The sequence below is a fragment of the Larus michahellis genome, chromosome 2 (genome assembly GCF_964199755.1).
Source record: "Larus michahellis chromosome 2, bLarMic1.1, whole genome shotgun sequence".
NCBI lineage: Eukaryota > Metazoa > Chordata > Aves > Charadriiformes > Laridae > Larus > Larus michahellis.
Window position 1 is genome coordinate 97554745 of NC_133897.1, and position 27173 is coordinate 97581917.

Here is a 27173-nt window from a genome sequence, read left to right on the forward strand (position 1 = left end):
TCCAGTTCATTCACCATATTAGTACAGCCACATCTGAACGGAATTACATGTGCAACTTGATCTCACTGCCTCAAGGAAACATTTCTTTTTTCATTTCACACGAGGAGAGGTTCTTTACCCTGGTAATGGAAATGACACTTTCCACTCCCAGCGCTTCCCTGACTTAAAAGGCTACAGGAGAAATTGCAAGCAAAGGGTTCATTGCCTTTCAATAAGCCATCACTTACCATGTCACAGCAATCACCTATAGCGACAGCTGTTATATCCCGAAATCTTAGAAAACTTACCATCAGAATTGGTCACTTGAGCTTTGTCCATCTAACTGGCATAGATCTGAAACTACCATTTTGCTAATCTGGTTAGCTACCTGAAAACATTTTCAGACCAAAAAGATCCATTAGAGACCTGGATACCCCGATTAATCAATTCACGTACATCAAAGCCACAACAGAAAACAGCAGCTAGAAAATTCTTCCTGTTTTCACTGAACTTGAAACAAGGCTTCTGCTCTGAAACAACCCAGATCTCCTCATCGTGCAGCCAAGGCAACTACAAAACTTATTCTCAAATTCTTTGGTCTGAATATTTCCAATGCTGAAGTTGCCGCAGCAATGACGGCTGGGCTCCTTTCCCACTTCCTGGGGACTGGACACGGACTCAACAGTTTTTCTTGGACCACTTCACAGGATAGGTGCCTCCCTTTGCCAAAGTTCAGTTTGTAGGAAAGGCATATTTCTCGAATTTAAAGGAAGCAGTGGTGAAGTCTCTTAAAACACTGGTTTAACCTCCTTTCTATCAGCAGTTCACTTTCAGCACGTAAACTATACATGGACAACTGGTTATAGCCCCAGAGACAGGGAAGTGACATAGCAGACAGAGTATCTGAACAGTAAAGATTTATGATCAACTTTGAAATACACAGTGAAAAGATGAGAGGCAACAGACAAGTTGCAGGAAAGGAAATTCTGATTTGGTATTGGGGGGGGGGTGGCGCGGGGTGAAAAATACAGCTTCACCATGAGAGGTGTCCAACACAAACAGGTTGGCCAGAACATTGTATTCTGCAGTATCTCCTTCTCTGGAGATATTCAAAACCCACCTGGATGTGCTCCTGTCCAACCTGCTCTAGATGACCCTGCTTTAGCAGGGGGGTTGGACTAGATGACCTCCAAAGGTCCCTTCCAACCCCTACCATTCTGTGATACAGAGAACTTGACCGGACAAGGCCCTGAGCAACCTGTTCTAACTTTGAAGTCTGCCCTGCTTTTGCAGGGGTTTGGACAAAATGACTGGCAGAGGTCTGTCCCAATCCAAGTGGTAAAGCAAAAGTGGGAATGTCAGAAACTTGTGACTGAACCAGCATCCTTAACTACTGAGAAAGAAGTCCAACCTATTTCAGACAGCAAAATAACCCAAACTAGGTGACTTCAACAGCATACAAGGAAAGAAAGCAAAAATCTCCAAATTCAACCTAGTGCAAACGGAACAAAGAATTACTTCTATAGTCCTGTGTTATAAGCCAAATGTTCAGAAGACTAAAATGCCACTGAGGATCACTTCCTGAAAACATTTACTTAATGCACTATTAGAATGCATAATGGATAACATAGAAAAAAAGCACATCTCTAATGGCAATATATGAACTCATCAGTAAACACCATAATCCAATCTTTGAAAGAATAAAAAAGATGACTCAGAGAAAGGTGATAACAGTGAGACAGAACTCCACAAGAGAAGAGACCAAAAAACTTTTTTGAAGAATACAAATACAAAGCATGAGTAATGCCAAGGTTATTCGAGAACTCCTGAAGATATCCACCTACTGAAAGAAAGCTGGTGCATTTAAAACTGAACAAAAGGAAGTGCTTCTGTGTGACTTACTAGTTGCTTCAGAGGCAAGGAAACCAGTAATGCTCATTTCAGAGGCAGGTTACTGTCTATGCCCTGACCCAGTGCTATGGCAATTGCTTGGTTTATTGTCAGAAGTAGCAGCTTGCTTTCATCTCAGAGTTCAGTTTTGATACGAAGGAGCATCACCTGGCTGAATGGCTCGGCATGGTAAGGATCAGATGATTTTGAAATCAGCATGAAACGCAAGCAGAATGCCACAAATGCAGTCCCCAAGATTCAAAAAAAGAAGCAAACAACGTAGTGACTTAGTTTTCGTCTCCATGTCATAATTTCTAATTTCTAGACAACCTATTAGCTCTGTGCCAATTTTGCTTTCTACGTTAAAAACTTTTATTACACAAAAAAGTACTATTTAGTTATTCAAAGTACTGTACACCACGTACATCACCTTCACATATCACAACTATGTCAAGCTGAACAATTCTCAATTGTTAGTGTTTAGAGCAAGGCACAAACTTGGAAACTATTTGCTTCAAGACGATTGTAAAACATGTTCTTACAGACCTGAGAGCGAACAACATGCTGACATTGTGCAAGTTTGATCATTTTAACTTGACATATTCCTGCCTTACCCTAAATCTCTAGTATTACAGTTAAGTTTAAATAAGATGCTATTAAGAAGCTATTAAAATCTATTCTGTAACAATTACATTTTCCCACACTTCTTCATTTGAAAGCATGGAGGCATTGTTAATGTGGTGAAGGAAAGCTTTGAGAAACTATTTCTCAGTCAACCTTCCTTGCACACTTGCACCTCTTTCCTTAGCTTGAAGGGGTAATACGGCAGAATAAATCTGCAAAGGTTTTTCTCATCTCTCTGAATGTGTTACCTTACTTGAACAAATGCAGCAACTAAGAAGCATTCTCCAGAGTAAGAATTTGAAAGACTATCTTACCTTTGCTGCTAACTTGTAACATACAGATTCTCCCTTTTGCTTACAGTACATAGCTTAGGAGCACTGCTGTGATAAAATGAAAAGTGACTAAGCCCTTTTGTATAGTACTACCATAAAAATAAAGCTACTAAAACACAACTTAATTTCATACTGATAAAACAATCTGGCAGATTGAGATAAAAACATTCACAGTTGTACATACACACAGATAACTGGTTTATGTCTTTCAGTACCTAAACAGACTGAGGATGTCAGACCTGGCACAGCGTAGTTACCCAAAGTTCATACCACAATATGTAATATACTTCAACTCCATTAAAAGGCACTGCTGTTTCTCAATAAATGTCTTCACGCAGGCAAATGAGAAGAGACAGAGAACAGAACACTGTGTCCTTAGAGCATGCATAGGAAATTTATGCTAAACACATTGAGCATAGGACAGAAGAAGGACAAAAAGAGAATTTACCAATTCTCTTCAAAATGCAACTACTAATTTTTTTTCACTTACGCTGCTTGAATTTGCTATCAATGTCAAATAAGGCAGCAGTGGTCTTCCCCCCCTCCCCCATCTCCTACAGTTGATCTGAACAATGCAGCCATAAATGCAGAGGCACTGGAGAGCAGAGTGGGATTTCTAGTAGAAATTATTCATATGCCTAATAACACAGCTATGGTACCCAGTAAGAAAAACACAACGGTTTGGGGTTTTTTCAGAACAGGTTAAATAAAGATAGCTACAGAGGTTCTAAAAACTCCAGCTGAAGACTTCAGTATGGGACAGCAGGTTAGATGGAAAGGAATTAAGTATGCTTGTAACTCAAAGGACAGAGTCAACTAATATTCCTATTCAAAGCTGAGGCATAGAAGAATTATGCCTGTAAGTGGAGGACCACCACCGTGAGACTACAGCTAAACCAAGGCACCGAGGAAGCTCACTCAGAGCAGGGAGCTCTGAGAACAGCCCCCAACGCTTGTGATAGGCAAGGGAAGCTAGAAGAAAACCATGTGGGGAAGCTACTCTGTGGCCACTTTTGAAAGATGCCTAACAGAGAAGGCACATTACCAGAGGGACAAGGAATCTTTGCAGAAGCCCTCTGTTGCCCACCAACGCAGCCTGTACAGCTGCTGAGCACGTGCCGTGGCCAGATGGGCAAGCTAAGAACAGCCCACTGCCAGCCAACCAGCACCAGTTACCCCACGATGGGACTGGCTGAGCTACGGGGGTTCGAGCCAAATGCCTGGGGGCTGCAGGCACTCTCCAGCCTGCCGCTTCCCCTCCCCACATTCAGCAGGGGAAGGGGCTACCTTTGCAGGTAAAGGTCAATACGGCACAGGCTGGAAACCAGATTGCTACTTTCCGAAGCCGACAACTTGATATGTGGGGTTTTAGTTGTGTGATGATTTTTACTGCAGTTTTATGTGACCAACATACGAAGTGACTGGTTGAATTAAGAAGGGTCACAATCATAGTAACGCTGAGGCCTGCCTACAGGTTTAGTTACATTATGGCACAGCACTTAAGTTTGGCTAACAAGATATCACAGCAGTAAGCATAAAAGGTATAGAGTGAAAAAAGTATTTGTGTGTGCGTTCAGTGATGTGCCATATACTTATGAAGTCTGAAACACTAAATAAGAAATTTTGAAAGCTTACAGGAATTTTATACTGCATTTCTGATGCTCCTGCTTCCACAAAAGGTTACCCACCTCTGATTTAGAGCCTCTTTGCCGGCAATGTTTTTAAAGGGATGTATTTTGAATTTGGGAAATTGTTTCTGAACTAATACATAACATCAGTGTTATAAACCACCCTCTGCTGCTCCCCCCACCCTGCCCCAAAGTGCTATTTTGCTAAAATAAACTAACATAAAATCCAAAACATGACCCAAACCATCATTCACTGGTACATAGCAGAAAAATAAAAACGGCGTTTCGGTGGCTAATATGCAGTATCAGACAACCACAAACAGTACTTCAGAAACCGTATAAAAGCAGGAGGGACCACAGAATATCTGAGGAGCAAGAAAACGTATCAATTACAAACAATGACATTGTCACCTGCCGCATCCTCTTCACTGACCGTACCAAAGGAATAAGTCTTCTCACATAACCACTAAGACAGACTGGTTTTTTTTAAGTCATCCTGGCATCCTTCAATATCTTACTGATAAATGTACCATACCATTACTTTCATAAATCCACTTTGACCTCATAAGATTTGCAGGGCTATCCAAAAAGAGGGGCCAATGACAGACAGCTAGATATTTAGATGCTTTATGTGATATTAATCCCACATCATCTCATCCTACGTATTTTTAAAGCAGCAACATAATACTGAAATTTGTTAACGTTTCCCCTGCTTTGTGTATGAAAACTCTTGTGTACTGCTGCAGAAATAACGGAGATAACACTGACTAAGCAACTTGGAATAGCAAGTCTAAAATGGCCATAACAGCCAAATATAATTCCACACAACTTTTGCATGAGTCTAGGTTTAATTTGCTTTACAGGACAGTTGGCCAAACAGTGACATTTATCATAAAAATATCCTTTCCATTAAGCAAATCTCATTTTTCTTTCCAAAAGAAAATTCAATGTATACTCTGAGCGTTCAGTGGCTCATTTTCAAGATCAGCCCACACAGATTTTTCTTAACAAAACAAAGCAATTCAGTTAAAAAATGCAGACCAATGCAATGACATAGTCATACTGCTTTTGGCTATGTTAACTTTAAAAACCATGCCAATTTAGCTATTTTTCTTTAGGTTTTATTAGAAAAAAAAAAAGCAGCAGATCAACATTACAATTCAGAGTCTAATCTAAATATGCACTTGACAATGAAGCACATCTGAATATGAAGTGAAAAAGGATTCCAGAAAACCTTCAGTTTTGCCAATCTCCTGCTACCCAAATCACGTATCTTTTCTTCTGGCTTTCTGATGACTGAAATCAAACAAGGAACAAAAGATTTATTGCTATGAAAATAAAACTGTAGTACAGTAGTATGAGTCTTGGGTGCTAAGCGTATTCCGTCAAGTTAACTTAATTTCAAAGTGTACTTAAATCTTTTGTTTGGCCACGAAAGTCCATAAGCTGACTGACCCAAGTATAAACCGAAATGGCAGGTCTGGACAGAAAAAAAAAAGTTAGACAGCATGTTAACCTCCAGTTTTCAGACAGTAATAAAGAGATACAATTCCAACAGCCAAGAAATTAAAATAAAAAAAATGAAAAAAGTTGATCTGACATCCAAGGACTAAGTTTATTCTTATGCTCATTTCGTTTGCGCCCAAAATAATTTTAGACCCACCAGAAAAAAAAAAGTATTTATGGACTATCACACAATTGCAAAAGAGAAACAATTGCCTTTTGACTTGGTTATTTTCCCCCACTGAGGTATAAAATCTACATATAAATTTGATACTTCACTATAACAAATTGTACTTCTCATAGTTCTGATTTAGTTTCCATTAAACCCTGTTTACTTTTTGTTTTTAAACCACAGAATTCTTATTTTGTGTTACTGAATCTGGTTTCCAGCTCTCTCTCATTTATTTGTGGATCTATATTTAGTAGCCTGGTTACCACTGCTAACCAGGAAAAAAAAAAAAATAATTCTTGGAACTTTCTTCATTACAACAGCACTTTCAGCAGAGGTTCCTGATGTGCAAGCAAACTACAACGATATGCAGCTCTTCAGAGAGACTATTTCGCTGATTATGTTTCCACGGTCCAAACGTTCTCTAAATTATTTGCTGGAAGAAACTCTTTCGATCTTGTAAACATCAGTGGGCGCAGTTTCACTAGTATGTGTGGTAGTTTCACATCCTTATAGAGGAAGGCTGGTTCGCAGCTACTGAGAAGCTGCAGCAGTTCTAACAGCTGACGAACTGTGGATTCTGCCGAGCAGAAGTTTCTTCTGTTGCTACTTAACAGTGTAGCCAAAGTATCAGCCGAGGTAGCCCAGTCAATTCTTGCTTTTCTTTAGAACCTCTCAGAATATTTCTGGAAGGGTGACATTGCGAAGCAGCCACTGCTGGGAGCGGCTGCCGTTGCAGTCTCTGATGCTGGGTACCTGGCTGTCCTCTTCGGTGGCTTTGTCCAGGCACTGGTTACTGTTCACATGCAACAGGGTTAATTTCTTGAAAACAAAATAGAAAGAAATTAGTTTTTACAAAAATCACCAGGCATACGCTAACCAAAAAGTTTCTAGTGGCCATTAAAATTGTTCCATAGGTAAGTACAAACTGGACAAGACCCCCTTGATTACTGACTCCAGATCCCCATCCTAAAGAACACTTAAAACGTGCTACTAAATACTGAAAACATTGCTTCACAAAAACCAAAACAGTCAGAACTTTTACATATTAAAAATAATAATAAAAAAACAGTGATACGACTTTTTAATAGCTAAATATCTACGTGTTCTCTTTATAAAAGACTCATCATTATTATACTGGCAAGATTCTTCTTCCACAAATTGCCTTGCAACTGTCTTTCGCAATAACTGATTTTAAATTAACAAGCTTGAGAACTATTTTTTTCGAACTAGCCGTGCCATAAGTCAGAGTTCTTGGCTACACTACTCCATCACAAAGTTGTTTTTAGAACTTGCAAATCAAATTAATAATGAATGGATCAGTGGTCAATGATTTCTAGATCCGGCAGTTCAACATATGAGCTTCAAAATAAATTTGAACATTATGTACAAGAAAAAGAATGATTAAAATAAAACTGTTCTAGGCATCTCTACCTTAAACATACCACAATTAGAAATGTAAAATATTCCTTATAAATTTGTGATGATGATTTCTTAATCAGAAAATTGTTTCCTTTTAACCTTGTGCAAGGTAAGACACCAGGTGCAGAATTTGTCACAAGATCATTAACATTATCTTTTACTGGTCCAGTAGATACCTGGAATACTTTTCCATTGTTGATCTCATTGTAACACGACACTACACTAGCAGACTATCCTTCTCCAGAGGATCCAAAAGCACATTGAAAATATTCTTTTAAAAGCTCCTGCAAAACTCACGAGGTAATTAAAATCAATACAGGTGCCCATTGAGTCACTGCACCATGAATTAATAACAGAGGGAACATAATCCTGACTTTGTTTCCTGTTTTGACTGTCAAATAGTAGTCCCACACTGGAATTTGTTGCTCTGTAGGCTCACGTAAAAACCCAAGTTGTCTCATTTTAATGTCACAAGTCATTAGAAGACTTACCACTGGATCATATTCCCAAAGTTGGTTTCCTTTTAGATGGTGGCACTTGAGCATCGTTACTGGGCCATTAAGTTTGGATACATCTAAACACAAATCATCCGTTCGAATTTCTTTGTTGGCAGTGTATGAGAAGACCTTGAAAGAAAAAGAATGAGAGGTATTGAAAAAAAAGTTTAACTAAAAGATTAATTTCTGGGGCAAGGGGAAGGGGGAACGTTTGTGCATTACTTCATTAATACCCACTAATTTTTTTTTCTTCTTCCCTTCAGCGTGTATAAAAAGATTAATTTTAAAGGAAATATAAACACTATATGAACAATTTCTTCAGTTAAAATTGACATTTTTTGAATTGCAGACTGCTTCCTGCATAGAAACAGGTAATCTCTGTATATTGGAAAACAATTCATCAAGAATTACTAACAAAGTAGAACAAAAAAACCAGATGTAAACTGAATTCCAGAACTAAACTGCAACGACTTTACTGCAACGAGGCCTCAAAAACATACAAATGACAAACCACCACCAAATCTTCTAATGCATTTCTTCTTACAGGCATCTTCTTAAATGAGGGTTTCCTAAACTCTACAACTTAAGTATATTTTAAAGATAACTACTGAAAGAAACGAATAATTGTCCTGATGAGAAACAGTGTTCCAAATAATTCAATACTTTAAGATCATTTAAAAAAAAAAGTCACCTGATTGCCACCCATTCCATGGCAGTTAAAGATTCCAACTTTCTCGTTTTCTTTTCTTGCCATGTTATCCAGACATTGGTTTGTCTCCACGTTTCTTATCTGGGAGTGAAAAAGAGCACATCACCAAAGGCTGTTACGTTTAGAAGAGAACTAGGTCCACATCAAACCACACTGGGACCAGTTCTCTCTGTTATAGACCAGAAGTTATGTGAAAGAAATGTAAAATATAGGAATCGTACTACAGTGAGACACCACTGTCCAAGACTCAAGCTCCCAAGCAAATGTTCAAGTCACCATGTTACAGAACCATGTTTGTTTCTTTGCTTTCTTTCAGGGATCTTTCCATCTTGGGGATTTCTTTTTGCTCAAAGATTCAGCTACAACAGAATGGACACAATTGAGTCTCCAGCCCAAAACCTCCAGAAGTTTTAAAGCACTCTCCTAGGCACAGTGGGTTTAATTCCCTTCAAAATCACGGGTGACTGGGTTCAGTTTCCTCACTTCTTGAGTTACAGCCTTAATCCCTGCGTTACTATACAGTAAGTGGGTATGAATATCGAGTCTCCTGATAGTCATGCAGCAGCATGAATGAATGCCTGCTCCATTTTGTTAAAAGGATTTCTTTTAAAAAATAAACAGTACAAAATCACCCAACAGCAGGCTCAATATGTGTCTCAACATGACTTGTAGGGGAAAATAGGGGCCTACTTATTTAGGATAGCGTCCACTTATGAAACTTTGAAGAAAAAAAAAAAAAACAAAACAGAGAAATGCCCAGCAAGGCTTAGAGATTACTGAAATTTGCTGGTCATTGATGAGGGTTCTGAAGGTAAATTTCAGAGCAGTTTTTAAGCAAAGTCCTTGATTGACCCGCTCTAGTTTAAGCTAAACTCTGCTCATACTCTACATAGAGAACATTATACAGAAAGTCATTCTTAACTATGCGTTTCTGAAGGAATATTTCTAAAGCCCTTTCATGTGACATTTAGTACTATAGTAAAAAAGGGAAGACATTCAAATTACAGTACTGTACACTAAAGTTCAGTTTTCTGTCCCACTGAGAAGCCAGATGTATCATTTTTCAGGAACACAGGTGCAAGATATTGAACTTTGCTGGAGATAACTTGTTTGCACTACTCAGTTCAGAATACAAACAACTGGCTGCACAATGTACTTTACACAGGGTAGATAAATACATAGGGTAAAATCTTACCTCTCCCAGAGAAAAATAATGGCGTGGAATTTGGGAATCAGGATAAACATTCTCCAGGTACCAGGAGAAAGGCTTGCACTGGAGCTTGCGTCTTAGTCCAAGTCGTGTTGATATGTCCCCATAATCGACTTTAGTAACTCCTGTAGAAAAAAGTTTTATTCCATGGCTGCTTATAAACGCTATATAATTCCACTTAATAAAAAAGTCACCAGCATAACACACTGCTTGCATGAAAGGCTTTCTCTTTAGAAATTCATCTGTACACAAAGCATTATTTTTTTTCATATAGCATTATGCTGTTTATATTCTCCGAGAGGACATATCAGTCACTACCTGTGACTTTTTTTTCCCCAGGTAATTATACCAAAGATGGAATCACTACATCTGTGCTACACATAAGAATTTCTTACCTGTGGTTTGTGGAACAATTTGAATGCAGTTGCTTGCTAAATTATCAGAGGAGAATGGCTGAAACTGTAATAGTCAATAATGCTATTCTATCCCCAGTGGCAACTGGGGTGCATATCTATGCAGCATAACATAGCAGTCTCCTTCTGTGCAGATAGGAGAATTCCATTTAAATTTAATTCTGTAAGACAGGTACCACCTGCTGGACCCTTTATCATCTAACAGCACAAAGAAACAGCCAGAAAGCAGCCTTCATACAGGGAACTAATCCTTTAATAATTCAGTATTTGTTCAATATAACTGCAGCATTTGCAGGAAGTATGTTCACCATTAGGACTGTTATCTTTTTTTGTGGTATTTTGCTCGCCTTTTTTCTCCTTTGCTCCTCATTTATCAAAGTGCTCATTCTTCCTGTATCTTCCCACTCCTTTATGGTTGTTTTAACTCCTTCTAAAAATTAATTTGTGCAAGTGCCATCTGCAGATGGGTCAAGGAAGGTATGCATGATCAGTAGCTATTTTTGCCTCACCAGAATTAAGCACTACTGTTATTAATATTCCAATAATATTAATTAAGGGTAGGATAATTTCTATTTTTCAGCATCACATTCTTTTTGTATTTTCCATGCTACACTCCATACCACACAGGCCAAAAGTAATACACTACAAAAAAACCCAAACCAAATAAAAACCCAAACCACAAAAGAACAAAACCAAGTCCTAGCAATTTAAATTCCCCCCACAGACCATAAATATGGCTCAACTGGCTGCCGCTATAGACCTCCAGCTGCATACATTTTTCAGAAGTCTCTCCCATTTAAGGACTGTGAATTACCTCTAAAATTGTTGACTTTTTGGAAGTTTGAGGCATTTCTAAGTTGGCATACTGTGTTATTAAATCGACCTGCCAGCAGATGGTGTATTTCAGACAGATATCTGCATAATTGCAGATAAATGTTTCTAAATATCAATAAAAAACATTAGTAATTTCAATACTCCAGAAAGAAAAATGCTAGACAGGCTTTTAGGCTTTAAAAACAAACAAACAAAAACAAAAAAAACCCCAAACAACAAAACACAAACAAAACATCTAAAGACTTTTTAACAAAAATGCCAGAGAACTATACTGGTAAGGGAATGAAAGTAAAGAAAAGCTTGTTTTGCAACGAAATTTTGAATAGTGTTAATGAAATTTAAAAACCTCTTGGAATAGAATCCCAGAAAACTTCAGTCTGGGCTTTACAGTCACAAAATAAATCCCAAAACCAAAACACACAAGACCAAAAAAAAAACAAACCCAAAACACTGCCCTATTTCACCAAAGCAAATATGTGCTCTACACCACAAGGAGCACTCTCTCAAAAGATGATGAAGTAATAAGAGAAAGACTGTACCAACCACAGCTAAGTATGGACTTCTTAATTTTTCAGTGATGAAAATGCAGCTGATGGATGAAAGGATGAAACAGTTATCATGCCATCCTCACAAGAACCTGACGGCACTCAGAACTCATTCATGAGAATTTGCTACACTGACCTTCACAAAACAACACTATTAAGGCTTTGTCACATCACTGAATGGCAATAAGAATTAAAGTCACAACCACAAAGAATTAAATGCAAAGTGACACTTAATAGCATACAAGTGTGCTGTTTCTTAAAGCAGTTTTAAATGTCACCAGAAAAAAAAAAGTGCCAGCTGATTTTCCCTCCGTTACAGTGAAATAAAAAGCGTGCATTATGTTCCATTTAACCATTTTCAGTCTGAAAGAGTTTTTAAAAAATCCTCTCTGAAGTTAGGTCTGCACCAAACTGTACTGGGACACAGACTACCATTAGCATCAGGTTACCAGATGGACTGAAGTGCAGAACCAGTATAGCTGTCTTAGGGGTGTCCTCTAACAAGGCTGAATTACTCTGTTTCCCAGGTTCCTAGTACCTTACCTATATTACTCAAAATTAGCTTGAATGTTCCTAGACATTTGTACTATACAGTGCAGTGGCAGCTACTTATGGGTAACAGTTCTTTGGGGGGGAAAAATGGAAGCAAATTAGCAAATTAGGAAAACGGCAAAATATAAAGCATATCAAAAATTATGTACATGTCTAAATCATTATTTCCTCCTATTTTTTTTTATACACATAACCGTGACATATACCTTCCAGTGTTTTTGTACTTGTTTTTAAAGAGGCTCAGCTAAGAAAACAAAAGACAAACCAAACCACAAACCCAGAATTAGATCAAATCTTCCTCCAAGGAGACAATTATGCCAGACTTTATAGCTATGTGCAACATGAGGAGGACGATCATGTCCACTAGTTGTTCTTTCAAATATTTGGGTTTGGTTCATTAAAAAAAAAAAATAATCAGAAATAGTATTCACAGTACTTGCCACTGTTGTCTTTACTTGACCATGCAATATATTTTTTCCTCAACCCCTAATTACATTAAAAGTTTGAACGTCCCTGATGATTCCATTTGTCACACAACTTGTTTGCTGTGGGACAACCGTATGTTTTTTCCACACATATACTTAAAGACATACTAAAATATAAACGTTGATAAGGCAAGAAACACCATATTTTTTCTGTCACACCCTGACCAGTTCTTTCATACAAACATAATAGTGATCTTAGCTCTAGCTTATGCTGTCACTATTCTTGAAGAAGTTTGGTATGCCGTACCAAACTACTCTGACTAGTAACATATAATGGCCTTTCCTTATACCTTTACAAAAACATACATATAATGATGTCTATCAGTAGAATACTCCTTCAGTTTAATTTTCTTTGCAACCTTATATTTAAGCTTCCCATCAGCCATGTTGCAACAGTTCTGACACCCTCAACATTTCAAAAGAGCTGAATATTCGCTTGCCAAGCTCCATGTGTGGCAATATACTTACGCTAAACTGCTTTGAAAAAAAAAGTATGATGTTTTCATCATGATTATAAATTGCTCAATCATTTTCAAAAGCACAGTATGAAAACCGTTTCATCTAAAACTAGTCTTCTGTTAAAAATCATAGAACTTGTTTTTATTTAGTATTAGGAAACTCGATAAGCAATAATAATTTAAAACCAATTTGAGTAGCTGCATTATTTGGATTCTCAATTAAAGTTAATAGGGAATACTAGCTGAAAACAAGAATATGTGTAATTGCTCAGTACATACTTTGAGCACAGGCTTAGCTACATTGCAAGATCTACCATTGTGGATTCAGCCCCTTCTCTGTCCTCCCCATCACCCATAAATAAAAATGTTATCCATGTACATACCATACCTTGACTTACCATGCTTGGCTTGAGACAAGCACATACAGTGATTAGAAAACTAGGCCTACTGATCCAGTTTTCAGGATAACACGTCTACGTCTCTGTCTAGATGGCTTTTGCTCAAGTAATTCTGCAGTGCTGTCTGTTCAAGCCTTCTGCCTGTCCGCTCAGCCCCAGTGGAATGGAAGATACCTTCTGGGCAAACTTTTGGTCAACAACAAAATTAATTTCTGCACAAGCTAGATGAGGTTCTACCCGAGCTCAACGGAGCTGCATTTTGGGATGCTTTCAGCTCCCCATCTGGGATGCGAGAGGCTGCTGAATGACAAGGATGCACGCTGGATAAGGAGCAGGGGGCCAGGTGAGGAGCTGGAACCCAGACTCACAAGCAGCATGGGGAAACCACACGGTCTGAAAGTATCCATTTCCTTTAGATTAAGGATACCAACAAGTTCTGCAACTGTCAGTTTATCATTAATTAGCAGTTAGGAGAAAGTTAGGGGGAGGTAGCTGTGGTCAGCCAGACAAATGCTTTGCAGCTGCTGCTGTGAGAAGGGGCAGTTTTCCCTTGCTCAGCTTCAGATTCCTGCTGCACCTCCTGTGCTGACACAGGTGTTAACTTAACCAGTAGAGAGTCAGCCCACCAAATAATCCTGACAAGTTTGGCAAGTCAAGTCACTTGACAGAGATGAACAATCAATAAACTGGGGAGGCGAAGCCCTATCACCTGCCATGAAAAGCAAGGCACTCTTCTCACAGCAAGCTGTTTGACTGGCATTGCCATCCCATGAAACCTTACGTTGGACAATCTAGTCCTGGTATTTTAGACTGGAGAAAGGGACGAAAGGCCAGCACTAGAAATAAAGAAGCGGCAGAGTCCGCAGAACAGAATGACCGGAGCCAAGAATGAGACTATTCACCTGCACATGCTGGATCCGTTTTCTGAAAGCCTAAGAGAAAACAGCCTGGGAAACAGTACCCTGCTGTAATGCATGTCTGTGAGGAAAACCATCGGCTAATGAGAAAAAGACTACAGCCAGTGCCATTACTGCCACGGAGAATAGCTGGTGCACGCAATGAGATAGGCTTGATTTTGGCTAGAGCAGCAGCCGCTGCAACACTTTCCTGCCTGATCTCTGCACCTAACCACTTCTAAGCAGCGAGATGGCTTCTAAAATGCACGAAAGCTTAAAACAGACAAGTAACAATTTCTACTAGGCTGTACTTATTAAAGAAAAAAGGATTACAGGCTTACTTTTCAAGAGGGCAGCTTTCCATTTAACTACATTACATCAATAGTAAAAGTCTCTTGAGTTCCTATCATTCGAGCAGTAAGCCTTTTTTTCCAGACAACACAGATTACATGAAGTGAGAAAGCTACTTAGGAATCTTAGGTTCGCTTTCCTGGACCAATCCCTCTGTGATTCACTATCTTAGGGGAGCACAAGAAAAAGCATATAAAGGAGGAAACAAATTTCTTGTTAGCTAGGCTCAATGATGCCTGTCAGTATATTACCTCCTTCAAAATCCAATTTTCTCATCCATGTCAACTAATGAGGAAAAAAAATAATCAACAGGTGCACAGGATTGCCTGTTTTCCTTGCTCATCTGCACCCGGGCTTGCAAACCAGCATCAGCTTAAAAATTCTCACCTCGCTCCTTGCGAGAACTCGTGGCACTGTCACTATAATATTAAAAGTACACATTGTACTAGCACAGAGTTTGACAGGCGGCATACTCCAGTCTGCTAGAGGGTCACTGCCACCGTCATTCTCCAAGAACTAAACATTTAAGTTTTGATATTAGAAGGATACCTGGAAAAGCAAAGAATGGCTAAATGAGCCAACATAGCAGAGATTCACTGAGGTCCTAAGACAACTATTGGCCAGAAAAATTACTGAAATTTACATTGATGTTATTTGCTGTCAACAGGTAAAATCAGGGTCTGCAAAACTCAGGTAAGATTGGTGATACCAAAACAACAACAGTAAGGTTCCCAAAATAGTAACCCTTTCTGGTTAATACCTACTGGCTCTCACAACTTAAATGGATTTGGGAGGCGAGAGGTATGAGCAGCACCACGTACATTTCTGTGTTCAGGAATATACGTAATACCTGTGTTCTCTGAACAATAGGTATTATATCATAGCTAAGAATGAACAACAGTACTAACCACTCTCTTCACAGCCCCAGGCAACAAACCGATTTCAGAATAACCCAAAACTTATTCAGGTACTATATGATCCTATTCTTGAAACACTTGGAAATTCTAGTATAAAACCTTAGCGCAGTGTCAATACAGATATGGGTACACAAATGAGATTGTGTGCCAGTCAGCAGGTGCAGATGCTCTAAGAGGAGCTTGGCAAGAACACATCCCTATCCACCAATCATCCAGGCTATTAGCATACAAATTATGCAGACATGCATCTTTTGAAAGGAAAGAAGATGTACAGTGCAGTTACAGATAATTGCTCAAGTTACTTTCACCATTTCAAGTTTTTTAGGGTATTCTATTTTAAATTAAATTTCTTTCATTTATTTTCTCCAACAGGAGAATGCATGCATATTCCACAATACTGCAAAGCTATGAAAACGTTCCTACCAAAACAACAATCCTACAAAATTCAAACACTATAGCTCCTTTTGTAGCTTACAGTTACCACACGAAATGGAAGATTTCCATTTCATGGAAGAAATGGAAGAAAAAGAAGATTATATATAAAGTAACAGAGCCTTATGATGGTGTTCATTAATTTACATTTATTTTTAAGAATTAGGTTTGTTTTTTTTTTTTTTTTTACAGTCAGGTGTTCCAGCTACTTAGTACGTTTTAAAATCTGTCTCGACATGTATGCATAAGAGGAATCTTAACCAAAAATGATTGTGCCTATTTATATACAGATTTCTGAATGATATATCTATACATGTCATGTTTGAATTCATAGTGCTTCATTAATAACAACACAGGGCAGTAACCATAAGCTGTTAAGCTTTTGATTTCACCTAAAAAGCTTTGAGTAGTAGCAAGAATTATTTTTCTTTAGTTAAAAAAACCCTACATAGCCTTATTTGAGTAATGCACTCTCTTAAGAGCAAAAAAACCCACCATAAACCCACAGTCATTTGTTCTTACAAGTATTCTTAAAACCTGTAATCTAAAATTTGACACTGTTCAGAGTCATACTATAATGTATTACAACTTTTAAATTTCAATACGAATGCAGGCTTAACAAGCAAGTCATAAGGAAATATTAGTTTTATAGATAAGTCTTTGGAAAAGCAGATGTGGCATACAGAACTACCACTTAGTATTTAAACTGGATGTCTCTAATGTCTCAAGTATTTAGAGAGGATGTCCATCGCTACCCAAAGTTTCTCTCTTGTTTGGTTTTGTTTTTAAAACAAAAAAAATATCTGGTAGTAGAAAGCAATAATTCAGTGTTTCCCAGGCTTCATTTCTTTTCCTGAATTATTTTTTTTTCCAGAAAGTTTGAGCTCATAGGAAATTGCTCTCATATTTTACATTCTCCTGTTTCGTTAACGTGCATTTTAAGAAACACAATAAATACCATTACAGTCAAGTATATTGGCAATTTGCCCCCATATAGTGAAGTGCAAACACTACCAAGCCAAAAGATGTTCCCTTTTGCCACTCCTGCTATACAGGCTTTCATTTAAATTACTTCTGACCTATTCAACCTGGAATGCCTCAACACCGAAGCCAGAGGCCAAACTCCACACATTATGAGATGTATTTGGATGGCCAGTTTTCAGCACTACAGCTGAGCACTTGGACGTTTCACTGAGCTTTAGTTCTCTTGCACATGAAGATCATTCATAAATCATGTTCACATTTAAAAAAAGAGAAAAAAAGAAAGAAAAAAAGACTTCAGGGCACATCTCCGGCTAACAAAATTATTTTTCAATTAAGACTTTCTTTTTTGTACATTTTATGTGAGCTTTGTCTGACAAACTACAAAGCAATAGCATTTGTATTTAAATACTCACGTTCTTTCCCAGCAGTAATGAAATTTTAATTCTTAATAGGTATTTCTTATAACCAAAGGCTTGCTCACCTGGGGAAATGATGTAAAAAAAGTTTTTGAATTCATCCATCCAGACTTCTGCAAGCCGCCTGTTGTTTTTGTTGATTATCTGCCCTGTACCTCCTGGAAAAGTGTATGGTGTTGCTTTTCTGAACACATGCCCGACATGTGAACAAGTTACAATTTCCAAAGTGCCACCACACTGCCAAATCTGAAAGAGACGGAACAATTATTGCATAGCTTCAAGTCGTTAAAAAAAAGTTTAAAAATGTTAATGACTTGCTTCTGTTCAAGTTGGAGAAACAACATTAGTTGAGGTCTAGAACAAATACGTGGAAGACAAATGTATGCCTGTTTCCTGCCCAACAGATAACGATGTTCACAAGCCTGAGTAAGGTAGTATAAGAAAGAGTAAGCCAGGCCTCACAGCAATAAAGCATCAGCAAGAGACTGCTTTAGAGAACTGGACAGGCTGACGGCGAAGGAAGGAAAAGGATCATACGAATCACAGGTAAGTAACGGGTGGTGATCTGTCCATAAAAATCTGTTATAAAGTAGAACCTCCATGCAAAAACACCCATTCACTTCCCAAGTAAAGTTTCTGAAAATACTTTCAATTTTATTTTGGAACTCTGAAAATGGCAGATTCAGAAAGCTAAACTACTTCAGAAGCATCCACCTATATGCTCTGAGATAACTAAACCAAAAGGAAATAGTGCTATTTGGTAGGAATGAAAGTGAGAAGAGTGCTGGTTAGGTCCACATCCAAATGAACCCATGCAATCATTGAGCTGGAAAACAGCAAGAAGAGAGAGTTTGTAAGAGAGGTGCTCACATTTCACCGACACATGAAACCACAAGCTGATGACATCACCCTTAACTTATGCTCCCCAATTAGCTTTTCTAACTGAACTCCTTTTAGCACACACGCATTCACTCTTCAGAATGACCATCCCAATCTTTCAACTACAAGGCTCTGCCAACTATTCACCACGCGCTTTTCACTGACACATACAGTCTTTGCTTATCTCCATTGGAAGAACGTGACAGCAAGCAAAGTGCTAACTGCAACAGGAGAGGACACCGACACAGGCAGCAGATCCGTATTTTACAGAACTCAGGATGCACTGTCCTGAGTAATAAAACACTGAAGAGTTTTACCTACCCTGAAAGAAATTTCTAAGTTTTCTCCACCCCAAATATCCATTCCAGCATCGTATGTTCCAATTTCCTGAAAGTAATCTCTGTCTATTGAAAAAAGACCTCCTGCCATGGTAGGTGTCCTGGAAAGAAAAAAATAAGACAAAGATTAAGCGCCAGTCACTATGGAAACATAATTAATTACATTTCACGCTTAGACTGATAAAATGTCTTTTTATTTCCCACGTTCCTAACATGTTCCTTCTCAGCAGGCTTCCAACCAAATTCAGTTACCACTGATGTACTTGCTAGCTCAAAACTTTCCAGAGATGGAACCAGTTAGTGACTGTTCTCCTTATTTCCTCACTTCAAATTGGAATCTGGACAGAGAAAAAGCCACTAGAAAGCTGCTGCCATTCCTGCAAAGAAGACTTCTGCCTCCAGTGCTGGTAACTCATGAAAGAGAAGCCAGTTTCTTACAGGAAATTTACATTCCTAGCAACTATTCTTGAAAAAGTTATGGGAGGCCATGAAATGGCCTGTTTGCTTTCACTATTATTGCTTCATACAAGAAAACTTTACAGTCAGGGTTACACGCAGGTTTTCTTTACAAATTCCTTATTGGTATAAAAAAAAAAAACCCAAACAACAACTTGTGTTAGTTTCTCCTAACTTTAGCAACATTTCCCTTTTTTTTTTTTAAGTCAACAAATATACAATAGGTAAATTATGTATTAGGCTGACAATATAACTTTGTAGTTCAAATATACAAATTATTTACACTTTTAGTATAAAAGATTTTCTATCATTAGTAAGGTTCCTGAAACACTTTGGGCTTTTAGTGAAAGACACTTGAAATACAAGCTAGTTCACAATCTAACTAAAAATTTATGTGGCCTTTTCCCCCCCTAAAAAAGAAATACAGGGGGGTGGAGAGGAACACAATTAGCCATATCCTGAGAAAACCTCTGGATGTCTTAAATGAAAAACAAATAATAAAAAAAAAAAAAGAGTAAAGGCCCTATCCTCAACTTTACGGTAAGTAAATATCGACCACTTCTGAGAACAGTAAGGCCAGAAATGTAAGTTTGGAACTGTTAAGAAGTACACATTACACACAAGTTATCTGTGCTTCTTATTACTTTTGTCATAACATCTACATGATATCCAAGTAAAAAATTCTCTTCCCATCCACACACTTTGAAGACATTAAGTTTATATGTGTCTGCACACAAGTATATACATACATGTCAAAAACTATACATCTTTTCAAAATATTTACTTTGTTAAAAGATAAAAATAAGGCTCAATAAAAAAAGATAAAAATGAGCTTAAATAAAAACCTGTGCATCAGTATAAGAACTAGTAAAAGCTAGGAATTAGCTTCTGTAATTGACAGTAGAACTTAAAAACATTTCTGAAGCGACAAGCTGATTGCTTCCTTCACTGCTACCAACAGTTTACAACACCCAGTCCATGTAAAAACTTTTACGCTGTTCCTTCAACCAGACAAAAATGATGCCAAAAGACAATTCATTAATTACAAGATTAACCTAGAAAAGATATAAGTAAACATTGGGTGAACATCTTAACCAATTTAATAATTTCTTATTACCTAACAGGAAGGGTTCGATCTCCTTTCCGCCGATCCATCTCTCTCTGAGGAACAGGATACCAACGGAAATTCAACTTCCAGTTGAATCCACCATAGGTCATATCAGAACCTGCCATATATTCAAAGGTGTCATCGCTAATTACATCAATGATGGGACACACTACTGTTCTCCTAGAAAGAGGAAAGAACCAAAACCTATTAATTACAGTGTCAAAAAAGGTTGGGTTTGTTTGGTTGGGTTTTTTCCCCATTTTGTTTTTTAACACATATGATTTAATTTTCAAATACCATCTCTTAACAACAGTACTCAATAGATTGCTACCACGAAACATATTCAAATTCTGTTTTTCAGAATTTTCATATTCTGTTTTTTCATATTCAAATTGTGTTTTTCTGATGCAATTTTGGCAATACTTTTTTTTTAAATAGTATTTGCATTACGGACAGTAATAAATATTCATCCGTCTGCAAATGGAAAAATTGATCATAGCTTTCTCAATGCTACACAGTGATTGTATAGAAAATATGAGCTTTCATTTCTAGTGAAGTGGTCAAAGTAACTCGCATGTTTTGAAATTAAAACCTGGTCATTAGCTCTGGGGAAGTATTCTTATATGCCCTAAGGACTAAGAAATGATAGTCATTGCCTCCAAAGTATAACTACTGCATCAAAGTCGACAGAGAGGGGCTTACTTGTCACTGTCCTGACATTAAGGCATAATACTCACAGAAACTAATTCTAATCATCTTAAAGATACTTAAGTAACTGTCCTCAAGCAGGCTTCCTCTCACAGAAAACTCTGTAAAAAGATTCAAGGGTTGCAACTAAATTCAAAGGACTTTGGGCCATTTGCACAAGTTGTAACAATTTATGTATCATAGTCCCACGAAAATGTGTATTAATGATAACTTAAACATTAGTATTATGTCATAGCACATTTTTGAATAACGATTCTTTATTACTTGTGGCTATTTCATCATGTAATGCTGTATTTTGTAACATTAAATTTTAAAAGCGATTTTTATCTATAACTGTAAGAACATAACAGAGACCTGTAACACCATACTTAATATCTAGTCTATTTAATATGCTGTAGTTGCACAGTAGTGCAACAGAGTTACTGCTCAGATGTATGAATGTTTTATAAAGCAGACTATACTCTCACTTGTGGGTTTTTTTCTTTTTTACTCTCAAAACAATTTCCATCACACTATCATAGATATAAGTGTTGTGAATATTGACTTATGATAGAAATACAACCATATGTTATTGCATGTAGATGAGCATGATTCCAGTAACTATTCTAAGTTTAGAAAATACAGCCCAGAAGACCAAGTCACAGCACAGAATTCCACAACAACACAGATACGTTACAAAATAAAGAAATCACATTGAGAAGCTGAAAACAGTAGGCCTGGCAGTTCTTGCTCCCAGTGTTGGTGTTACATGACATCAGGGCTCCATTTCTTCCTCAAGAATATCCTCCCAAATTCATGAAGGAGTGGGACAGCCTGCAGATGGAAGAACTCAAATCCCACTGCTCCTAACTCCATTCAGGTTCAGATCTCCGGCTATTTAACACATTATCCCATGCATCCTAATATAAGCTTCATTTTAAACTAAGTTTTACTTTTTAAAGGTTGTACTGAATTAGCCTTTTATCCTTACACAAATGAGGAGTACATAATTTATCCACCCCTTCAGAAAGTAGATATTTGCTTATAGGCTATATTGTAATACTTGGAACATTTCTTAATAACCAAAAAAACCAACATGGACCAATAGATGGGCAATTACCTGTCAGCTTTGATCCTTGCCAGCAGAGGTTCAAGCCAGCCGACTGTACATTCGCAATGAGCATCTAGGAAGGTGATGACCTGGCCTTTAGAAACAGCAGCCCCCTTTAATCTGGCTCTAATCAATCCAGAACGCTGCTCCATTCGAATCACATGAACAGGTACTTTTAATTTTTTCACATAATTCTCCAGCGGTCTTTTCAAGAAGTCTGCAAAGAATGATCAAAACCATGGAAACTGTCAGTTACAGGAGTTCAGCTTTTTTTTCTTCCCCCCTCTTTTTTTTTTTTTCTTTAAGTGAAGAGACTTGAATTAAGAGACATTCCCTCATTTCTTTTCTATGCTTTTCCTACTTTCTCCGCTAGTTTCCTCTGCTGCTTATTCTACACTTCACAATATGCCCTTCCACATCTCCATGTGTTTCACTTGCCAGAGCAGGAAGTTCCTCCTCCTCTTCATTTCTTCATTATGGGAAACACAAAAATGCAGAGAGTGTAGAATGCTTAGACAGAAACCAGATGGGATGGGCAAGTTTTTATTATGGAGTAGATGCGACCCTTACTTTCAAAAACATATGCACATAAGTGTTCTTGGCCGTAACACTTCCCCACCAAGAAAATATAGAAAGTGATCCAACTAGCTTAACATAATGAATTACCTCCTACAGGAATGTAACTTACACATAATTTCTTTGCAAGCAGTTTAAAAAAAGATCAAATCCATTTTTCAATTGTATTTTCTCTAGATTTTTCAGGCTAATATTTTTTGTATTAAATTATCACTATAACACCTAAAAACAAAAATAAAGACAAAATCAGCTATACATAAATGACTATCTGTAACACTACCACACCTCAGTTTAGCTAAGGAACAAATTATTCAAAATAGAACAGTCATAGCTGACTACCACATGCCTAGAGACTCAAAATTACTTGCAATACAAAGAGCTGCCAAATTAACAACTTCCCCATTGCCAGACACAGTTTTTGTCCATCATGAAAAATTAGACTATGATGGATGATGATACAGGAAGAACAAAGAATTGAGGGAGAATGCCATTGACAATCACAGAAACAGACTCGGCAATAACTTGCAGATTTCAAGTCTGTAAAAAAGGCAAAATAGTCCTATAATACAGCTACAGAATATATTAGATTATGCACTCAAAACACATGGGAGCTGTACTACACCAGTGCAGAGCCTGTAGTAGGATTTAGCGTAAGTTAGTAAGTACCTCATACAAAAATAAGCATGACACTGGGTGGGGGGGGGCGGTGGGGGAAGAGAACAGCATGAACTCTTAGTGGCTGTTTTGCAAATCTCAAGAGGCAGAGCTGACCGGAGGGTGATTACCATTCCTTACCACTGCTCCGGATGAATGAGTTTTAATTGCCTCCTCATTTTTTTCTGTGCATTGTTGGACTGTCACTAAAACCCACAGAAATAAATTCTGACACATCTTGAAAGCTGAACTGTGCTAGAAGAGCCTAAGAGTTTGATAGATCTTAAATATTTGTCTCCAGAGAAACTCAAAGTTAAGTCTTATTTTGCATATTAACAGAGACTCAAATGAATAAATGTTTATTAGTACAAAGCAAGTGTACATGCCTGAACATTTTGCAGCCCTTTTGGGGTAAAGCACAGAGATCATTTGGCTGACTGAGCCTGTAGCAAATATAATTTTATTTCTTCTCAAGTGTAGCTTTCCAAAGCTCCTAATTTAAAAAGAACTAGTATCATGGTAACGTTTGTAGTTTTCATCTGTATGGCTTCCACGACACACACAAAGAGAATACAACAGTGAAGCACTTCTGTCCATGCTAACCATCTCATGAGCAAGCCACACAAAGCAGCATGTTCCTCTGCACGTTTCAGGCGTAGTGCTGATAAGCCTTTAAAGTAGTTCTAACCACTTAAAGCTGAACGAATACGGGCTGTGACATTGGTCCTTGAATGCACAGTTACATTAACAGAATGGTAAAATTCTGCCAGGAGGAAGAGAGAAAAAGAGATTCATGATTTCAATAATACAACTGCAGCCAGTCAAGATCTAGCATAAAACAGGAAGTTACATTACAGAAAGTCATGGTCAACATATTGCATATAATAACGTCCTACCTACATTTTCTCTGTGAAGTATTTCAAGTTTCAATTTATCTTTTCAAGTACTTTTCAGGTTTTCTTCTCGAAGAAACACATCACAGAGATGTGTGCAGTTTTTTCACTATGGAGGGAACAGGGTTAAGCACAGTCCTCCTACCATGTTTAACCATGTCCATAAAAATAGTCTTACGAACTACCACATTGTTGAAAACTTCAGAAGGGAGTATTCCCAGGAATAAAACACTGTGCCAAACATTCAGTAACTGTGCCCTTAAAACATAACTAGAATTTCAGCAAAATAAGAAAAAAAGGTAAAGCTTGATGTCCCATCCCTCACAGAGGCACGGAAAATAACTCAGGCATCAAGATTCCTGGTGTTCCTCTGCTACCAGCAGTTAGCGTTAAATGCTGAAATCTAAGCCGTGTATTTTGCCTTTAGAGCACTGTCTCTTAGAGCAATACACATCCTTCACAATACACATCCTTCACAAACCCCTCCCTTAGTTCAAGTAGCAAGAGTCTAGAGTTTTGGACTAGTCATCCATCCAGAAACTGGTGATGCCAGAATTAAGCTGTAGAGATGATTTTCTATACAAAACTTATGGGTCATATTTATACAAAATCCTATATTAAACACTCAAATGAACAGTTTTATGCATTACAGAGTCAGTTGTTTATGAGTGACCCAAGATGACAGCTGAGTAAGTTTTTAGCATTGCCTCATACACTTCATAGAGAGTGAGGTTTTGATAATATTAAAAAAACCCCAACAAAACAAAAGACAAATACTTGGGAACAATAATAGTTCACATATTTTCAGAGGTATAACTTTAGTTTCATTTAATTTTCTGCTGGATATTCCTTTCAAAGTTCTTCTGTATCAAAAGGACTATGGGATAGCTTAAAGAGCATTGTCTGCGGCAGTAGCAGAACTAAGACAGAAAAGCAAATAAATTCAGTTCAAGTAAGTGCATAAGTTGACACATACTTTGCCAATTCTATTACTGAGTTACCTTTATATGATTATAAATGAAAAACTAAGTTGCAAACCATTTTTTTTTTAAATTGAAATACGATAAAACACAGATTTATCACATATAAGAATGCAGACACAGTTTTAAGATGTATGACTACTTTTATAAGACATTATTGGCAGGAATTTAGTTTTGGTTACGTTGTTTTGTATCTGTATAACTAACTTCCGTGAGTGCATTCTAGCCTGATGCAATCTGCCTACCACGCTTGGCCATTCAGTACTGACCTAGTTTTTAAGTACCAACTAATCCCTGTTTACTTTTTTTCCCCCCAATAGTTACCAAAGATCAATACTTAAAACACGCAATTCCGATCGGTAACTAGAGAGCAATGTTACAAATATGTCTTGTTCTCCAAAGGTTTTCTTTTCAGTGTAAATAAGCGTGTGATATTATGCAAATCCATTCTTCTAAGAGCGTGACACTAGCAGGTACAAAGTGTGCTTCAGGCAGACTGAATACTTACTTTATCCCAATTAAATTGACTCTGATGCTAGAATTCAAAATACACTACTCAAGCCGAACATTTTCTTTTTCTGGAAAAGTCTGCTGGTTTAGTTCAACACAAACAGAATGCTTAAGCAGCGTATGCTAAACCCTTCAAATTTTCAGGCACCATACCCTTCCGTTTTGTTTAATGTAAAAGCACACTTGCTGGAACCATAACAAGTTTTTGCAAAACAAAACACAAAAAAAAATATCTTTCAGTAATTGTTGAAAATAACAACAAATAAAAGATGCCCGAGAGATCTGAAATGAAGATCACAGATTTCAAAACTACATATTGGAACAGGTTCAATAACGCCACCAAAAAAAGTCTGAAATGCTGTATCTTTCAGCCTGGAATTAAGTTACCTTGCTTTTATTACCTAGCCCAAACCCAGGAACACAGAGAAGTTACATAGAGAAAGACACATGCTTTAACTGGACTGTAATTCCACTTCACAGTCAGGACATAAGTATTGCTATGTTAAAATGGATTTTTTTCTGAAAGAAATTGAAGAGGCAAAACATAAGAAATATTATGTTTATATTATTTTAATATTAGCTTGCTCTATTTCTAGGACATATTGAAAGCTGACCCGTCACAATTAATCATTAGTACTGATTTGAATTAGTGCCAAGGACTGTTTCGACAAATGAAACAGAGCACACTTGCAATAAACTTAGTTTTCCTAGCAAGAGTCTGTGCACAAAAGCTGACTGACAAAAACGAATGTACTATCTCTGTTCCGTTAAGGAAGCGTATACCTGCACAATAACCTAGAATAGGCACTCGGAGTCCAAATATCAGCATCCATGTTAAAAAGAGGATTGTTCCTGGGAACAACGCCAAGAGAGGTGAGCAGTTTCGTGTGCATTAGAACCAAAAAAGAAAAATCTGGAATTTTTACATAAAGGTTGAAAAACTACAAGAAATCGTGGAGTGTAATTACAAATCCCCCAGAAGCAAAAACAGGGAAAATTTGATCTTGTGCCTTTCTAAAAGTAAAAGTTAATCACACCTCTCGTCTAACCTGGAACACATTTATGTGGTAGCCTTGCCCTTTGCATAGGCATTCCTCCTCTGCTGCCAGAGCATAACTGTATTTAAGCCCTCTGTCTCTTCTTCCAAATTGCACTGAAATTGGCTGAAGCAGGTAAAGTCAGTATCAGGTAAGAAAGTAAGAGCAAGCGAGCGTGCCCGAGAGAGGAAAGGAACACAGACTGATCCAAGTGCAAACACAACCCGAGTGCAGGAGCTATGCTTCCTTAGGAAAACAGGTTGCACTGTTGCTTCCTTAGGAAAACAGAGCTGATTTAGC

At 37.7% G+C, this 27173-nt stretch overlaps 1 protein-coding gene across 3 annotated transcripts in view; it reads right to left on the reverse strand.

Annotated features, from left to right (window-relative positions):
* Positions 1-6049: 6049 nt before the first annotated feature.
* GALNT1 (polypeptide N-acetylgalactosaminyltransferase 1) overlaps positions 6050-27173 on the reverse strand; it is an 85725-nt gene continuing 64601 nt past the window's right edge. For all 3 annotated transcript variants that reach the window (XM_074576337.1, XM_074576336.1, XM_074576338.1), the window contains 8 exons: positions 22233-22440; positions 20435-20605; positions 18845-18962; positions 17710-17890; positions 9949-10088; positions 8736-8834; positions 8039-8173; positions 6050-6947 (listed from right to left, as the gene is read on the reverse strand). In XM_074576337.1, the coding sequence (XP_074432438.1) occupies positions 6801-6947; positions 8039-8173; positions 8736-8834; positions 9949-10088; positions 17710-17890; positions 18845-18962; positions 20435-20605; positions 22233-22440 (1199 nt within the window). In that variant the 3' untranslated portion in view covers positions 6050-6800. The remainder of the gene's footprint in view (positions 6948-8038; positions 8174-8735; positions 8835-9948; positions 10089-17709; positions 17891-18844; positions 18963-20434; positions 20606-22232; positions 22441-27173) is intronic.